Source organism: Misgurnus anguillicaudatus, unplaced genomic scaffold (genome assembly GCF_027580225.2).
Source record: "Misgurnus anguillicaudatus unplaced genomic scaffold, ASM2758022v2 HiC_scaffold_28, whole genome shotgun sequence".
Lineage (NCBI taxonomy): Eukaryota > Metazoa > Chordata > Actinopteri > Cypriniformes > Cobitidae > Misgurnus > Misgurnus anguillicaudatus.
The window spans coordinates 6215929-6233590 of NW_027395278.1; the positions used below are offsets into that span (position 1 = coordinate 6215929).

Genomic DNA, 17662 nt, shown 5'->3' on the forward strand with positions numbered 1-17662 from the left:
GACATTTACAGTGAAGGTAAACAGTACACCTCTCTGAACAGTGTCTGGGAGGCTGTGGTTGTGGCTGCACAAAATGTTGGTTCAGACCAGATCAAGAAACTGACTGAATCCGTGAATGGAAGGCTTGTGACTGTTATCGAAAAGAAGGGTGGCTATATTGGTCACTGAGTCTATATATTTTTTTTATTTTTTATTGTTTTATTAATTTTTTTGTAAATGTAGAGTTTGTTTATTATTCTCACTTTAACAGTTGAAAAAAACCCAAGTGAGATGGTAAAATCTTTGTTTTTCATTTAGTTGCCTAATAATTCTGCACACTAATAGTTGCCTAATAATGATGTACATAGAAATATTCTCTTAATAAAGCCAAAATTTCACTTTTACTACTTAAATGTTCAGGTTTGAGGGTTTGTTAACATTTTGAATTGACCAAGAGCACTGTAGTTGTACAATAACAAAAGTAATCCTCAAAAATACAACTTGCCTAATAATTCTGCACTCCCTGTATATATATGGATTATATTTTTCATGAACAAACTTAATAAGCAGTTAATTTTGTGAATTGTTTTTTATTTAAAAGAATAATTTTAAATATTTTACAAAATATCAAGAATTGCTTTTATGTATTAAGTTTAGGAGTCTCTAAGTTTGTCTGACATTTTTGTTGACACCTTGTCTTTGGCTGTATAGACTGTTTAATACAGTAAACACTTAAAAGTGCTACTTGATGCCATAGATAAACAAGTTTTGGTTGTATGGTTTGGTTTCATTAAGAGGGATGGTTCCCTTTGAATGGTTCTTTGTACTTTTGGGGAACCAAAAATGGTTCTTCTATGGTATTTCACTAAAGATTTAATGTTTCTTAGGGCTCACAAATCAGGGTGTAACTGTTAACATTAACACTTGATGTGTTAACAATTGTTAACATTTGAGCAAATTGCCTTTTTAAAATCTGACAAGGGCCAATAAACAAAAAAGCTGTGGCTTGTTTACAATGTTGTACAGTACTGTGTGTTGATAAATTATCTCTTAACAATAAATTAAATGAAAACAAACTTTCCATAAAGAAGTTCATAATCAAAGTTTGCGGGATATTGAGGTGTTTAGGAGTCTCTTTATGCAAAGGCGTGTCTGTGCAGTGTCGACAAAACAAAATACTTTACATGCTGTACGCTTCCTGAAACAGCACATATCTAAGTTACCCAAATGTGAATTTCTGAAGCCTGAGGCAGAGAGAAGACATTCAACCCATAACAGAAGACAGCTCATTTCAGTGGACTCCCAGTATTTGCACTGTATCCTTGAAGGTGAAGTATTTCTTATAATATCTTTAATTATTTTAATTTATTTATTTTTAATTCTCAACGTAGATGATATGTGTCAAAACAAATTGACTTTACACCCATAAAGTTAGACTACTCTGTAGTCCAGTTTCTTAAAGTTCTTTAAAAACTAACAGTATGAGCCAGGGGATGTAAACTTGTCACCCTCCGGCGAAATTTGCCGTTTTTGATCCAAAATAGATCACTCTTTTGATTCGTCTAGATCCGATGATTTTTTGAAAATGATTCGAGCTACGCGCCCGTCACGTTGCTGTGACATTTAACATTTGTACACGTACTAAGCACCGCAGTTTTAAATTAAGTGACGTTGAAACACAAACAAACGTTCTACATGTGCTTACTGTTTCTGTTTGAGAGGAGCGTGCAAGCCGCACATCCGCTTCTCATTGAGCTTGTGAGTATTTTTGCAGCTGCATTTGCCTTAAATATACACACATGCGTCAAAATTCCCGGCTTTCGCGAGTATCCTAAACACGCCAATTTAGATCTTATGAGAAGGTAAACAGATTAAAGAGAAAACGCAAGTGTAACAGTTTATTAGATCCGCACTTTGGTCTTAAAGGGGAAGTTACCTAATTTTGCTCTGTCTGTCACTCGTGTTAGAAAAATCGTGCAGAAAATCTCTCACTGCTCTTAACTAAATCACTTTTCTACCTTTAATAGGAGTTGTACGTCGAGTTGTACACGAGTTTGATTCGAGTTGCTCTTTCAGGGTTCATTCATCTTGTATTAGAGCTATGAAAAATCCAGTTAAGACCAGCATAGGCTGGTGAGCTGGTTTTAGCTGGTCTCCCAGCTTGGTTTTAGCTGGTGTAGCAAGCTGGTCTAGCTGTGGTCACTTTTTAAGATGGTCCAGCTGGATTTAGCTGGTCAGACTGGTAGACCAGCTGACCCGCCAGCTTAAACAAAACCAGTTACCAGCTTATGCTGGTCTTTGCTGGATTTTTCAGTAGGATATGACTGTGAACAGAACAGCTAGACCCTAAATGATTGGTTTATGTGTACTGAATAATATGAAATACACATTTCTGCAACACTTTACAAAAAGGTTGTATCCCTGATGGCACACATACATCTCGGAGACGTCTATTTAATGCGTTTACATCTGCAACAGTCGAGACGTATTATTTAGATTGTTCGCTCATCTGCATCTCTGAGACGTTTCCTAAAAGATGTCAGACATATTGAAGACGTCTGCAAGACGTTTTTGACTTAGAATGTATGTAAAGTAGCTCTTTCTAAGACCTTTATAAAATGTTTTTACACACCAGATGTAGGCCTATTCCAGATCTCCAGATCGTTACCAGACATCTTACAGTAAATGCGTTATGAACAAAAAATGAACAATATATAAGCATTTATTAATTCTTGTTTATGTCATTACAGTAATTGATGTTAGTTTGAGGTGCCTTAACTAATGTTAACAGTTTCAAATTTGATATAAAATTAAATTGCTAGAATGAATCAAATTTACAATAAATAAATAAATTATAAATAAATGAATAGATAGATAGATAGATAGATAGATAGATAGATAGATAGATAGATAGATAGATAGATAGATAGATAGATAGATAAAATACAAATTATAATTGATATCATGTGTTTTGTGTCAACTTCCCAAAAACAATAAGTTGTGATATCTGTTTTTCTCTTCATATTTTCAGTGTAAAAATGCCTCGTGTAAGTAAAAAACCCCGTAATGCGCGCACCACAAAAGAAGAAATAGGCTCTCTCCCTTTTCCTGTCAAATTCTTGGATCAGGACTACCAGGAATTGCTCCAGAAATGCCTGCTCAATAAGAAGAACTTTGTTGATGAAAAGTTCCCTTTGGACCGCAGCTCTATTGATCCATGGAAGACGCTTGAAGAACTGAATCAGGGCCAAATCAAGTGGTTGAGACCATCAGTAAGTTATCTTTACTTAAGACCAGTGCAAAATAAATATAATGGAATGCTTTAAGCAATGTTCTGCAGCGAGTGTCTTTTAAACACAAAAATGATAGGTTGCATATATTCTTGCTTTTTAGAAACAGATCTCATAAAGCTTGTCTGAACAGGTTTGCTATCCAAATCTCCCAACATTTTTAATAATGGTTGTGACAAAACATCTGCAGTGTCTTATCAACAGAAATATAAATCAAGCCAAGTCATGTTTAATTGTATAACGCTTCTCACGGACATTTCTTCAAAGCAGCTTTACAGACAGCCATACTCTGTTTTAAATGTAGTCACACAAAATAATTGTGGCATATGCATTTGCACAGCAATCGCAATAAAAGTACAATTAAGAATAGTTTAAAATATGAAATTATGGCTATAGATATATACAATTAAAAATGTGAAAGGATACTTGTAAACGTGAAATGAAATTCTTAAATATACAGTATGCTCTCTCATAATGAAAAGTATATGTTTATCAAGTCTGTGTAAAGATGATTTTATTCAATGGACAACTTATGTGGAAAAAACCTGAATGGGCAAATCAAAGACAACTGTAGAAAAAATGTAAAACTATATAAGATGATAAATGTCTTAATGTTTTTTTACTTGCATTGTAGTTCTAAATGCTTAAGACAAATATCAAAATATACGTTATTCTCTCTTTTTAGCAAATAGTGAAAGACCCTCAGCTCATTGTAGAGGGGGTCTCACGCTTTGACTATGCCCAAGGAGATTATTTAGGTAAGTTTATGTGTATTTATTTGTGTATTTAACATAATCCCTTCAGTGACCACTACCTAGTTCATCCAAGTAACCACATATCACTTTGTTGACACAAAATTTTTAATTCAGTTTTATTTCTGTAGCCCTTTTCACGGTGCAACTAAACAAAAAACATTATTACAACAAATCGACAATAAGAAAAAATACTTACTTTTAAGAAATGGTCACATAAATAAATGCTAAAACATCCATACAAGCCAAATGTAGAACTAGTCAGAAATATTTTTCATATACAGAAACTTCAAAAAACATGAAGTGACTTTTACTACTGTGTTAATATTTTAGATGAAACCGGATTGCTGATAATGATGATTGTAGTTTCACAGTTAATTTGTTGTGTTAAAGGTTTTTTTGTTTGTTTTTTTTTGTTTTTCTTAGGAAACTGCTGGTTTCTTGCTTCAGTTGGGGCTTTAACCTTTCAGACGGATATCTTGAACCAGGTCATGCCAGCTGGCCAGTCATTCAGTAAAAACTATGGAGGGATATTTCACTTCAGAGTAAGTTCTTTGGTCATAACTGCCTTCAGATCTGTGGAAATGCAATTATAAGTCCAGTTGAGTAAATTTTTTTTACTTTTTTTGTCATTTCAACTTACCATTTTTTAAAAACTTATAATAAAAGTTAAAATATGTCAACTTTATTTTAGAAGTTGTATTAGCTCATCTCTTGTCAAGATAAACAATAGTAAGTTGAAATGACTTGTAAATCTGAGTTGATTTAACAAATAAACAAAAAAAATTAAGGCAACAAAGGATTTTTTACAGGGTAAAATACTCAAGAGGTCAACATGTGTGAAGGATCTGTTTTGCTTAAATTATTCCCACAGTTCTGGCAGTTTGGGAAATGGATTAATGTTGTCATTGATGACCAACTGCCGACAATAAACGGCAAGCTAATTTTTGTTCATTCAAAAACGTCAAATGAGTTTTGGCCTGCCCTGCTGGAGAAGGCTTATGCCAAGTAAGTGCCAGTAGCCCATGTAATTTTTAAGATTGCTTTAATAAACGTATTTATATGATGAAAGTAATGACAATGGTCACAGAATCTTTTAAGAATTTGAGTAAATGATACGGATATATTGTCTTTCACAGGGTGTGCGGCTCCTATGCTGACATGCATGCTGGTTTTGTGTCGGAGGCCCTCATGGACTTCACTGGTGGAGTGCATTTGTACTTAGAACTGAAAAGACCTCGCACTGATCTGTGGGAACTAATGGATTGTGCAACCAAAGCAAAGGCCCTGATGGGCTGTGGCACTCCTCAGGGGGTAAACAATAATCTCCTTAACTTTGTGTCACCCTTTTAAACATACTGTTTTACATGTTGGGCTGTCGCTAGATTTAGCTTTAAACAAAACAAACTAAATTTAAATTACTGTGGACATACATACATTTCATATACAAAGTAAGATGCACAGAAAAAAGTGTATTAGTTGAAGAGCTCATGATGCAAAACCTACTAAGTGCGTCCTGTAAATTATGATGCCGGGATTAAGCAGATTTGAAGCGAAAGTATTTGATTAATGTATAATACGCGCCAAGAGCATTATCTAATTTTTGATTGAGGTGGCATACAGCCACTTTTGCATCAGGACTAAATGTAAATGTAATTAAATGTAAATCCATCTATTTCTGATGGATATTTATTTTTATTGTATTACTAATAAAATATATCTGTTTTTCACAAAATTTCAGAAAACATCTGCAAACACAGTATTACCCAATGGCATAGTTCAGGGCCATGCGTATACAGTGACAGGGGTTTTTAAGGTAAGTCTGCACTAAAAACATCCTCAGTTTACATTAGCAATAGCACTAGAATTTTTATTTCATAACTGGAAAACAGCCCAGTGGTATTATCTAAGAACACTGTCTTTATTATCAAATTGAATACATAGTATAAGTTTAAGTTATGTGGTTAAGCAAGAAAGGCAACACTGTAAAAAAAAATCTGTAGAAATTGCAGCTGAGTTGCCGGTAACTTACCGTAGATTTAAATTTATTTTATTAACTGGCAACATTTTGTTCAAAGTTAAAAGAACATTAAACATTAGGAAGTCTTTGTCTTTACAGAGTAAAACTAAAAAACAGCATCAAGCAAAAAATTTTGGGAAACAAAATCTGAATCAAAAAACAGAAAAAGGTTGATGATGATTTCTGGTTCCCAGAATGCTTTGCATTAGGCTGTTATTGTATAGTTTTATTCTGTAAAGATAAAGACTTGTTAATATTTAAAATTTATTTAACTTTGAACAAACTCTTGCAAGTAAAGAACATACATTTAAATCTACGGTAAATTACCGGCAACCCAGCTGCAATAACATTGTAATTTCTACGGATTTTTTTTACAGTGAACCACCACCCACCGAAAACAAACAAATAAACAAAAAACATTACAGCTAACTTTTAATGCTCATTGCTTCAGGGCAATACTTCTCAATTATATACCACAAATTGTGGTTTGTAATTCTGAGATGTTTGACATAAATAAAAACAATAAATGTGCATTGCTTAAACATACATGCACTGATGCGAGAACATTCCTTGAAAACACTCCAAACAGTAGTTAGCACTTTAACCCTTTGTTAACCATAAACATAGTAATATTTTTGTTATTCAAAACAGTGAAAATAAAAAATCAGAGAACAATTCATAAATTTTTTTTTAAATAGTGTTCATTTTCATCACTTAAAATTTGAAGGAATATTTTGGCTATGTATATGGGCTGGGGTATTCCAATGTTCTACTAGTATGTTTTAAAATATAACAAAGGCATTAAAAACAAAAATGGTACTTTGTGGAAAACACTGTGATCAAGATTAAAGAACAGTAACTGCCGTAGCTCAGAAGATGATTACAGTTACAGTTGTCAAAAATGTGTAGGAAGTGAAGAGGACTTTTTAAATGACTTCAGCACATCTACAACCGCAGGACATGTAGTGTCTCACACCACTCTGGTGTGTTCTTGGTCCACTCTTCTTTCAATCTTAGAATTAGTTCAGTAACTAGTTTTTTTTAATCATAATTCGATTTATTCAAATCCCCAAAAAAGTTTGTCATCAAAGACAAATGCACGAGAGGATAGGATATAATGCAGAGGCTCAATAGGGAATCGATTTGACACTGCAGCTGGAATTTCTCGCCAGTTCAGCATTAAACAGATTAAGGGCTCAGTCACACCAAAAGCGCTTTAAACGCTTGCAAACGCAAGGCGCGATGCACTGCCTTTTTTAAAAAAGAGCAGTGCAGCGCGGCTTTTCATATTGCTAAGCAACCACCGAGTCAGCTGTCTTGTCAATCAAATATTGAAGCGTGAGCGCTCTTTTGCTGTTAACTGTCATATTAGCAGAAACTTTAAAAAGAGGGCGCTTGCTCTGACCTTGTTTGAGGATAAGAGGAGCACAAACACGCAGGAGAGAGTGAGCGAGTGGAGTCCGGTTCTTCAAAGCAACTGTAACCTTCCCTCGCCACAACGTAAGGCCCGCCTCTCCCCTCATTTGATTGGACAATGGAAGACGCGAATGACGTCAGGCGCTCCTCCGCTCTCAGCGCTCCTTAAAAAACGCGTGCGCGGCAGGCGGCAGAAAACCGCAAGGCGCTTGGCGCGCATAAACAGCGCGCAAACGCGCCCTGCCCATAGAATATCATTCAGAAAAGGCGCCTGCAACTGCCACAAACGCTTTTGGTGTGACTGAGCCCTAAGAGTCTCAACTCGAGGTCTCAACAACATACACAGTCTCACAGTTTAAAGCAACTCTGCAGTGAACAAACCTCTCATCAGCAGAAAGAATTTAAGGCTACTAACCTTTACAGAGAAACATGCCATCTTCCACAGACAGAGGAGAACAAGTCTAAAGTTCACTTGAAAAAGAACTCAAAGTGCATAAAGAAGTCAGTAAAAAGTGGGGTGTGTCATGGTTTTGGGGATAGTTTTTGCAGCAGACCTTTTATAAAGCTACCTGGCAGAGTGAATGCAAATATTTTTCATAATCTCTTTCAGCAACTTGTGATTCCTTCCATGCAAACATCTCATAACCAGGCTGCAATTTTTTTCATGCAAGACAATGCCCACAATCATGCTGCAAATAGAAATCGCAGTTCATCCAAGAACATACAGTTGTGCTCATAAGTCTACATAACCTGGCAGAATTTATGATTTCTTTGCCATTTTTCTTTTGATCAGGGTCATTTGGGAAGTTTCGGTTGTCATTATGATTTAAAGAGAGTAAACACAGTTCATATGCATCATTCATATTCAAAATGGCCAAAAAAATCATCAATTCTGCCATGTTATGTAAACTTATGAGCGCAACTGTAATCAAATGGCCAGGACAGAGTTTTGTTCTAAACTCAACTGAAAAATATTGGAAAATCCTTGGCCATAATGTTATGTAAGTTAAATAACAGTTACTGAAATGTGATATGGACCAGAGTGGTGTGAAAAACCAGTCATGTTCTGCGGTCACAGATGTGCTGAAGTCATTCAAAGTCCTCTACACGTCCTACTAATTTTTACAACTGCCTTGAAAGTGTTTAGTTATCTTCTTTTGTGCTACAGTAGTTACTTTTCTCTAATTTTGATCACAGCGGTTTTCACAACATAACGGTTGTGCCTTGGTTGTTTTACACGCTAGTAGAACATTGGTATAGAGGGTATGCACGTGATGTCACCTTCGGCGAAAGTGCCAGCGGTTACGCCCACTGAGTGGCAAAAGACAGAGTGTCAGTCAGCATTTGTGTACAGTGTAAAATCAGCGAAAACATGGAAATGGGAAAAAGCTGTTGTGCGATAGACTGTACTAACAGATTTAACAAGAATTCGGAGCTATCGTTTTACAGACTGCAAATAAACACCGAAAGGAGAAGGAAATAGATCGTTCGTGCCAACGTCCACAGACCACACTTGGGTTGAAAAGTTGCTAGGGTCACTATGAAGCAGAGGTTTTACTTTCTACTTAAAAGTATTTATTCAAGTATTTGTATTTTATCCGTGTTTTTCTTTGGAAAACATACATTCCAAAGCATATTATCATAATTTTTACATTTTATAAATACAAGTTTTTGTTTTACATTTAATATTTAAGTACATTTATGTACTTCTACTCAACTAAAAGTACTCAATTTTAATGTAATTAGTGATTAAATACATTTTAATATGCAATATTAAAGAATATACACAGTATGATTATGCTTTAGAATGTTGTAAAGTAAAATTTTTCCCGAGATAAACACCCTAAAAAGCACAGATGCTTGGAAAATGTAGCTTATGTAACAAAGTGTTGTCCACCTCTGCCGCTATGAAAACCAGCCATTTTGTTGAACGTGAAAAGTGACGTTAATGCATACCCTCTATACCCATAGCTACCCTTGACATTTTGAGTGATGAGGATTATAACATAATTTCAGGACAACAAGTTTTATAAATTGTTCTCTAAATTTCATCTCCACGGTAGCTCCTCGAAAAAATATAGCTTGAAGGATAAAAAATAGCTTGAAGGATTTTAATCAAGATTTGCTTTCAAGAAATGGCTCATTTTAATCCCAACAGCTTTTGTAATAATGTTTCAGTGCAAAATGTATTTTAATATTCATGCTTGGTAAAGCCCATTGAGTAAATTTTTTCAAAGACATAAGTCTTGGCGCCTTGTCATATAAGGTTCATCTGTGACTAATAATGGATCAATTAGGTCTTAGAACCCCAGAACACTAGACCTTCACATCAGCTGCAACTAGACATCTACAAACATGCCTAAGATTCACCCTGAGACTAAAGTTTTGATTATCAAGAGGCTGAAGACCAGGTCCACTGCTGATGTGGCAGACACCTTTAATGTGTCTCAGCATCAAGTACTGAGGATAAAAAAGATTTGAAGAGACTGGAGACGTTTTTGACAAGCCCAGGTCAGGCAGACCCTGCAAGACAACTGCTCATGGGGACCGTTTGTTGGCTTTAAAATCCAAGGTCAGCCCATTTTCCATTGCAGCAGAGGTCCACAAGACCTGGTCACCTGAAGTCCCTGTGTCAACCAGAACAGTTTGTCGAATTTTGTCTCGAAATGGCCTCCATGGTTGAATCAGTGCCCAGAAGCCAGCACTAAACAAAAGACAATTGAAAAACCATGTGGCATTTGCCATGGCCCACAGCTTGCTAAAAGGATGGATGCTGGAAAAGCAGAAGGTTGATTTTTCAGATGAATCTTCTGTTGAATTACACCGCAGTCACATCAAATATTGCAGGAGACCTACTGGAGCCCGCATGGATCCAAGATTTACCCAGAAAACAGTGAAGTTTGGTGGCGGAAAAATCATGGTCTGGTTACATCCAGTATGGGGGTGTGCGAGAGATCTCCAGGGTGGAAGGCAACATCAATAGTCTAAAATACCAAGAAATCTTAGCTACCTATTATATTCCCAACCATAAAAGAGGCCAAATTCTGCAGCAGGATGGTGCTCCATCACATACTTCCATCTCCACATCAAGGTTTCTCAAGGCGAAGAAGATCAAGATGCTCTAGGATTGGCCAGCCCAGTTACCAGACATGAACATCATTGAGCATATGTGGGGTAGGATGAAAGAGGAAGCATGGAAGATGAAACCAAAGAATTTTGATGAACTTGGGGAGGCATGCAAGACTGCTTTCTTTGCTATTCCTGATGACTTCATCAATACATTGTATGAATCCTTGCCAAACCGCGTGGATGCAGTCCTTCAAGCTCATGGAAGTCATACAAGATATTAAATTTGATTCTTACAGCACCACTACTTAATTTGCTGAAATATTTTTGTATTTGCAGTAAATTTGTTCAATTTCTGTATAGGCGACAAAACTTTTGTCTTGCCAAATTTGACCTCTCTGTCTTAATTAAATGATTAAAAAAATTTTTTTGTGGAACTAATTCATTTTAGTGCATTAAACATCATTTTGGAGGGTTTTAGCTTTTCATATGAGCTATTTCTAACAGCAATTGATTAATTAAAAGTCAGGTTAATAGCAGGTGTTTCTACAAAATAGAGTGTAGGCTACCATTTTCTGAGAGTGTGTGTATAGTACTTCTTGGGTCAAAACTGTAAAGTTTCTAATCTTCACTGACCAATGTTTAATTGCTGTAGATATGGCACATTTAGCTTATATATAGCTATATTTGCACAAAAATATAGCTTATTTTGTAGATCCTCATTAAGGTGTAAAGACATCACTAAAGGTATGATGTCACTTTAAATTTGACAGGTAACATGCCAAGGAAAACCAGTAAAGCTGGTGAGAGTCTTAAACCCATGGGGAGAAGGAGAATGGACCGGTGATTGGAGTGACAGGTACAGTAAGAGCTAGTGTATTATGGGTAACACTTTAAAATAAGGTTGTATTTGTTAACAATTAGTTCATGAATTAGCTAACATAAACTAACAATGAACAATACTTCTATAACATTTATTAATCTTTGTTCATGTTAATTTCGACATTTTCTAATACATTTTTTTACAATCAAGCATAAACATGAAAAACTGTATTGACAAACTAACATTAACATGAATTCATACATGCTGAAAAACTGTATTGTTTGTTTATGTTAGTTAATGTATTTACTATTCTTTACTAATAAAATCTTATTGTAAAGTGTTACCATATTATGAAGGGGTGTCGCCAGGTGATTTTCCCGGGGCTTCAGCCCCGAATGTATTTTAAAAAGTTGACTGACAAATATGAAACCGGACAATAGCATATGTAAACCTCTTAAATCAAGTTGCCTTATTTCATTGTGCTTTGGCTTTACTGCATACAGCCTGTTAGAAATAGACATAGGGCTAGGTCTTAAAAAAATCTAGCCAATAGAATGTTTCTTGGCTATCGGTAAAACCATAATTAAATAATAAAAATAACAATAAATAACATATATAAATAATGAAGTAATTTATGATTAAAATTATTCATACAATTATTCCTGTGGCCGGAGTTTAGTCAAAAAACTGTTCTACTGACGTCATTAATGCAGGAAGTAGAGGGCTGTAGTCCAAATCGGCCGTTCCCTGTAGGCTTTAAAAGGTGAATTCTGTTAAAGAAAATATATCCCCTGGCAGTGAACTTTGAGCTTTATCATTTTACAGGTATTATATTTACTGTTATAGCAACTGTTATATGACTCAATTTTTTAACTTTTATTTAAATTTCACTTTTATTTATTTTTCTTTTATTTAAAAATCACTTTCTCTTTCTACTTGCATAACATATAGATCCCCACTGTGGGACAAAGTGAGTGAAAAGGACAAATCCAAGTGTTATTCGTTGGCCAATGACGGGGAGTTCTGGTGGGTATCGTTTTAGATATGACCTATTTAGATATGTCACAAGCATACAGTAAATTGTGTGTTGCCACTGACACATATTTCACTGTAGGATGTCAGTGGAGGATTTCACCAAAAGCTTCGAGGACCTTGATATTTGCTGCCCCCGCCCTGATTTTCTGAGTGGTACCTCTAAATGCAGCTGGACGTCCACTTGCTATAATGGCAGCTGGGAGGCTGGAACTACAGCTGGCGGATGCATCTATAATAGAGGTAGCAATTCAGATCTTCAAATAATCATTTAATCAAAAGAACCATTATGAAACACTTCTAAAATCAAAATTATTAGCTTTGAGATCAGTATGCTACATTACTCTTAAAAGTTATGAATAAATAAACAAATCTATTTAAATGTACTCTTTGTTCAAATGCATGGCTATGATCTGGGCCATATGCAGGGTTTTAGAAATACTAATGTCAAACACCTACCTTCGTGTTGGTGGGGTTGTTTTCACTATTTTCCATTTTTTTCAATCAATCAATTAATCAATCAATCAATTTGGCTCCTGCGATGGGTACGGAGTGTCCCCTCCCTGTGCGTTGAACCGACCAGATGAACCAGCTGTTTCCAGCGCTGACGGTCTTGTGCCAGCTGCTCTGCATCCTCTACAGCGACTCCTTGTTGTTGGAGGTCACCCGCAAGGACGTCAAGCCATCGGGTGTGGGGTTTACCTTGTGGTCGTCTCCAGCCTGCGGCCCTCGGATCAAACTGGAGAATAGCTCTACTCGGATGGTCAGAAGGGAGGTGAAGGACATGGCAGAGCCAGCGGGTGCGACGTTGTGGTGTTATATCCCCGTTGTCTGTCACTATGGATCCCAGAAAAACAAAGTTCTTGACAGGCTCCACAGTGTCATTGCCGAGCCGAAGGGAAGGTGGATGCGGACATGAACTTGGATTTTGTCCATCTCACCTGGCAGCGGAGCTTCTCCGCCTCTTCACTGTATATGCCCAAAGCGTCTCTCAGTTGGCTGTAGGACGTGCAGAGAAGGATGGTGTCATCAGCATACTCCAGGTCAGTCAGGTGGTAACTGTCGAAAGCCTGGACATCAAATGGTCAATGATGCAGTTGAAGAGGTCAGGTGCGGCCACTGGAGATGGGAAACCAGTCTGAGTCTCTGCCGTTGATGCGGACACATTTGAGCGTTGCTATAAAGCAGCTTGAACAGGGCAATGATCTTTGGTGGTACTCCACGGGCGTGTAGGATACTCCAGTCCACAATGAAGTGTGGCAGACAGTATCAAAGGCAGCATTAAGATTTATGAACTTGATGTAAAGATGGTGATCTTTACGGAATTCATAAGTCTTCTCTATCAGCAAGCGAACTGCGGAGATTTAGTCTATTGTAGAGCAATAAGGCATGAAGCCGGCCTGCTGGGGACGGGGGCTGCTTCTAATGGCTGGGAGAGCACGATTATGCAAGATCTTGGTAAAGAGCTTGCTGGGGATGTAGAGAAGGGTAATGCCTCTGTGGTTGCCATTTTTTTTAAAGGGGACATATTATGAGATTTTTTTAAGATGTAAACTAAATCTTTTGGGGTGGTTTCCCGGACCAGGATTAGCTTAATCCATGTCTAGGCCTTAGTTTAATTAGGAAATATAACTAGTTTTAACAAACATGCCTAACTAAAAACATTACCTGTGTGCATTTTGAGGTAAAACAAGGGGCACTGATGTATTTTAAGATATGTAAGTGCAAGTTGTTTTCAGTTTGGAGAGCTCTTAAAAGTGTTTAAGTCTAGGACTAGTCTAATCCCTGTCCGGGAAACCGCCCCTTTGTGTCCCCAGAGTGCATAATTGAAGTTCTAGCTCAAAATACCCCACAGATAATTAATTACAGCATGTTAAAATTGCCACTTTGTAGGCCTGAGCAAAAGTGTGCCGTTTTTGGGTGTGTCATTTAAAATGCAAATGAGCGGATGAAGTGCAAACACTGATCACAATGATGGTGGTTTTTTGCAATTGAAACTCAATTGTGCTGTGAATTATTTTCTCTCTCTCTCTTTCTCTCTGTACTAAATGGCTGTGATGTGGTTGGATAGTGCAGATAAAGGGGGCGGTATTATCCTAGTCTGACATCACAATAGGAGCCAAAGTACAATGACCTATTTTTTCACATGCTTGCAGTGAATGGTTTACCAAAACTAAGTTACTGGGTTGATCTTTTTCACATTTTCTAGGTTGATAGAAGCCCTGGGGACCAATTATGGCACTTAAAAATTGAAAAAGTCAGATTTTCATAATATGTCCCCTTTAACAGTTGTCAAATATGAAATGTTTTGCTCATTGTGACAAAACTTAAATTACATACCATGGAAAAGATATTTATTGCCATCTGTACTTTCAACAGAATCCCATGGCAATCCATACACTGTAAAAAATGATATCAAAATATTTGTTTGTTACTTTAACTTAACAAATTAAGTTAAACAGTTTCTACTTGTTTTTCTAAGTTATGCTAACTTAGGTTAAGTAGGTTAAATTGACTTGAATAATTATGTTATTATGCAATTTTTTAAAGTGATAGACGTATTTTGCCAATTCGTAAAAACTTTTATGACCACTTTTGTATGATTTGCTTTTTACCCCTGTGACTTTGGGGTTAGTGGCAGGGTCAGGGCTGTTTTTTTAATAATAATCATGCTTATTTGTATGATTCACTTCGTATAAATTTATACAAATTAACCAACTTATGTGCACATATTTCCGTGGGATCAGTACTTTGGGACATATAAAATTCTTATTATAAATTATATTATTATTATTTTATTAAACTTGTGTGTCTGTATACCTCTGGTTTAACTCATTGAATGTGTTGCAGATACCTTCTGGACAAACCCACAGTTTCGGGTGAGGATTGAAGAGCTTGATGAGGAATGTGCTGGTGGGCAGTACCCTGAAAACATACTGGTGTCCCTCATTCAGATCAATGAAAAGAGAAACAGAAGTCTTGCTTCTGAACGCTCAATTGGCTTCTATGTTTTTGCGGTCAGTATTAACAACAACAAAAACAGTCTACACAATCTGTAAATGTCACACAATACAGTTATTAATTAAAATTAATTTAAAAAATATTTCAAAATATATATATAAAAATGGTATGATAATTCTTATTTCTAAATTTATTGTTTCGACTTTTACAGATACCACCGGAGGCAAGTAAAATTTAAATCAAAATTACTCATTAAATACTACTACTCTGATGAGAGTACAATATTTATTATTATTATTATTATTTGGTTTTTGAATATACTTTGTTGCAGAGCATTCATATAACAGGTTGCTTGAATACAGGTTTTAATTTAATTCTCTTTTAGCTGAAAGATGAAATAGGAAATTTCCCAGCCAAGTTCTTTTATCAAAGAAAACCTGTGGCAGATACTGGGATCTTTGTCAAAGTAAGAGAAGTGATGAGTTTCTTCAAACTTAAACCAGGGGAGTATATCATCATACCATCCACTTACAAGCCTAATGAAAATGCAAAATTCATTCTGTCCGTTTACTCAAAAATTGAATCTCATAAGAGAACTGGGAAACGTGTGAAGACAGATGTTTGACTGAGGCAACGTGTTGTGCTTTATGTAGCATTAAATGACTAAGAACCACCCACTTAGAGCCATCCGACATTTATAGTTATAAGTAAGATTTTTTTTATCAATTTGGCAAGTTGTCATGTCCACTTGCAACACATACGTTCACATGCATTTTAACCTGAAATATAATTGCTACTGTGAAACATTAGAATTTATTAAACAGTATTAGAGATGGGAAAACCCAGTGTTACAGTAAGTGCTATGCTGTTTATAAACAACCATGATTGTATTTTTTAAACCAGTGTTAGGTCAAATAGAAATATTTTCTGGTAAATTTTACCCAACAGCGGGGTTCGCCCCTTTTTGAACCAATGCTGCGTTGAAAATAACCCAGCCTTTATTTTGTACACTCCAAGATCTTTAACCACTCAAAATGTATGCAAACCAAATTGTGATGGTCCTTTAATGTATATGATTGTCTTCTTTTGTTATACTTTACTTGTATGTAATATCTGCATTTGTGAAACTGTTTTCAGTCAGTTGATTTAAGTTCTGTTAAACTCATACTGTAGGTTTGTGTTTAGCTTGGGAGTGTATTCAGTAGTTAACATTTTTTATGCAATTTTACTCCTATCAGCATGTGCTAACAAAAGTAACTTGGAAAACTGTGTACATTAATAAAAAAATATTTTAACAAAGTACTTGTTGATTTTAGTGTCACAAAAGATATGTCTGTATAACACTCCAATCCTCACATTAATTTTTGGGAGATATTTACATTTATGCTTATGGTATAGACTTACCTGAACTTAGTGCATTTAGGCATTTTACAGTATGTGCATTCCCAGGAATTCATGACCTAAGGGTTGCTAGCACCACTCTTTGCTAGTTCAGGAGTTCAGGTACATGAAACCGATCAGTTCTTTATCTTTAAGTGTTTAACACATCGTTGTAAAGAGGACATTATCTTGGTTATCTGGAACCTTAACAGATTTTCTAGACTTGTTTCTGGTTTTCTGCTCTAGGCACAAATGAGCGTGTGAACCGTGTGAACTTCACAACTCACAGCAAACATTTCTGGTCATGCCTGTGTGGTTTCCATATCAGACAAAATATAATCAGACAGGACGCTTCAAAAACGGTAACAGTGTTCAGAATGTGTCGGTAGCCTAAAACCAATGTGGCAAAACATTAAAAAACTGTTAGAAAGCTGACAGATTTTATACATATGTAAAAACAGACTCAGAATAATTAACTGCATGTTGTTAAAAAGCTTGTGGTTGCATATGGTAACTGCCCCGATAATTACACTGCACTCTCAGAAAAAATCTCTGAGTGGTACCTTTTAAAAAAAAGTACACTTTTGTACCTTAAAAACATAACTGTACCAAGATGGTAGTTTTCTTTTTTTTTTTTTGCTGTGCATAATGTTACTTTACAGAAGAGGGCAGTAGATTACTGAAAAGTGGTTTATAGTATCACTGACAATGGCATTTAAAGCAAAACAAAGCCGTTTTTGAATATTTTACTATGATCTTATATCAACTTAGACAAATTAATGCATACCTATCTTTTTTCCATGCGTGCACTTCCATGCAAGGGCGGCTCTAGTCCTTTGGTTGCCCTAGGCGAGATTTGAGTTTTGCCCCCCCCCCCAGTAAAAAAATGCTTTTATAGTCACTCCAACAAGCCCCAGCCAACATTGCAAGGTGGGGCCCATGT

General features: G+C 36.1%; 1 protein-coding gene across 2 annotated transcripts; it reads left to right on the forward strand.

Annotated features, from left to right (window-relative positions):
• The first annotated feature begins 1112 nt into the window (after positions 1–1112).
• Positions 1113–16638, forward strand: LOC129417545 (calpain-1 catalytic subunit). 2 transcript variants are annotated; one of them, XM_073864833.1, is made up of 13 exons: positions 1113–1307; positions 3011–3251; positions 3955–4027; positions 4448–4566; positions 4896–5029; positions 5161–5335; positions 5763–5837; positions 11297–11382; positions 12298–12372; positions 12461–12621; positions 15229–15395; positions 15551–15562; positions 15725–16638. In XM_073864833.1, exons 2-13 carry the CDS (start codon positions 3018–3020, stop codon positions 15962–15964), a joined length of 1551 nt encoding a protein of 516 aa, XP_073720934.1. In that variant the 5' UTR covers positions 1113–1307; positions 3011–3017; the 3' UTR covers positions 15965–16638. The 2 variants fall into 2 exon arrangements, with proteins under 2 accessions (XP_073720934.1, XP_073720935.1); XM_073864834.1 differs by lacking the exon at positions 1113–1307 and adding an exon at positions 1497–1737.
• The last annotated feature ends 1024 nt before the right edge of the window (positions 16639–17662 follow it).

Coding starts and splice junctions, on each gene's coding strand:
- LOC129417545 (XM_073864833.1), top strand. CDS start 3,018: ATGCCTCGTGTAAGTAAAAAACCCCGTAATGCGCGCACCACAAAAGAA. Junction 5,030..5,160: donor CTGGAGAAGGCTTATGCCAA/GTAAGTGCCAGT, acceptor TGTCTTTCACAG/GGTGTGCGGCTCCTATGCTG. Junction 12,622..15,228: donor CGGATGCATCTATAATAGAG/GTAGCAATTCAG, acceptor AATGTGTTGCAG/ATACCTTCTGGACAAACCCA.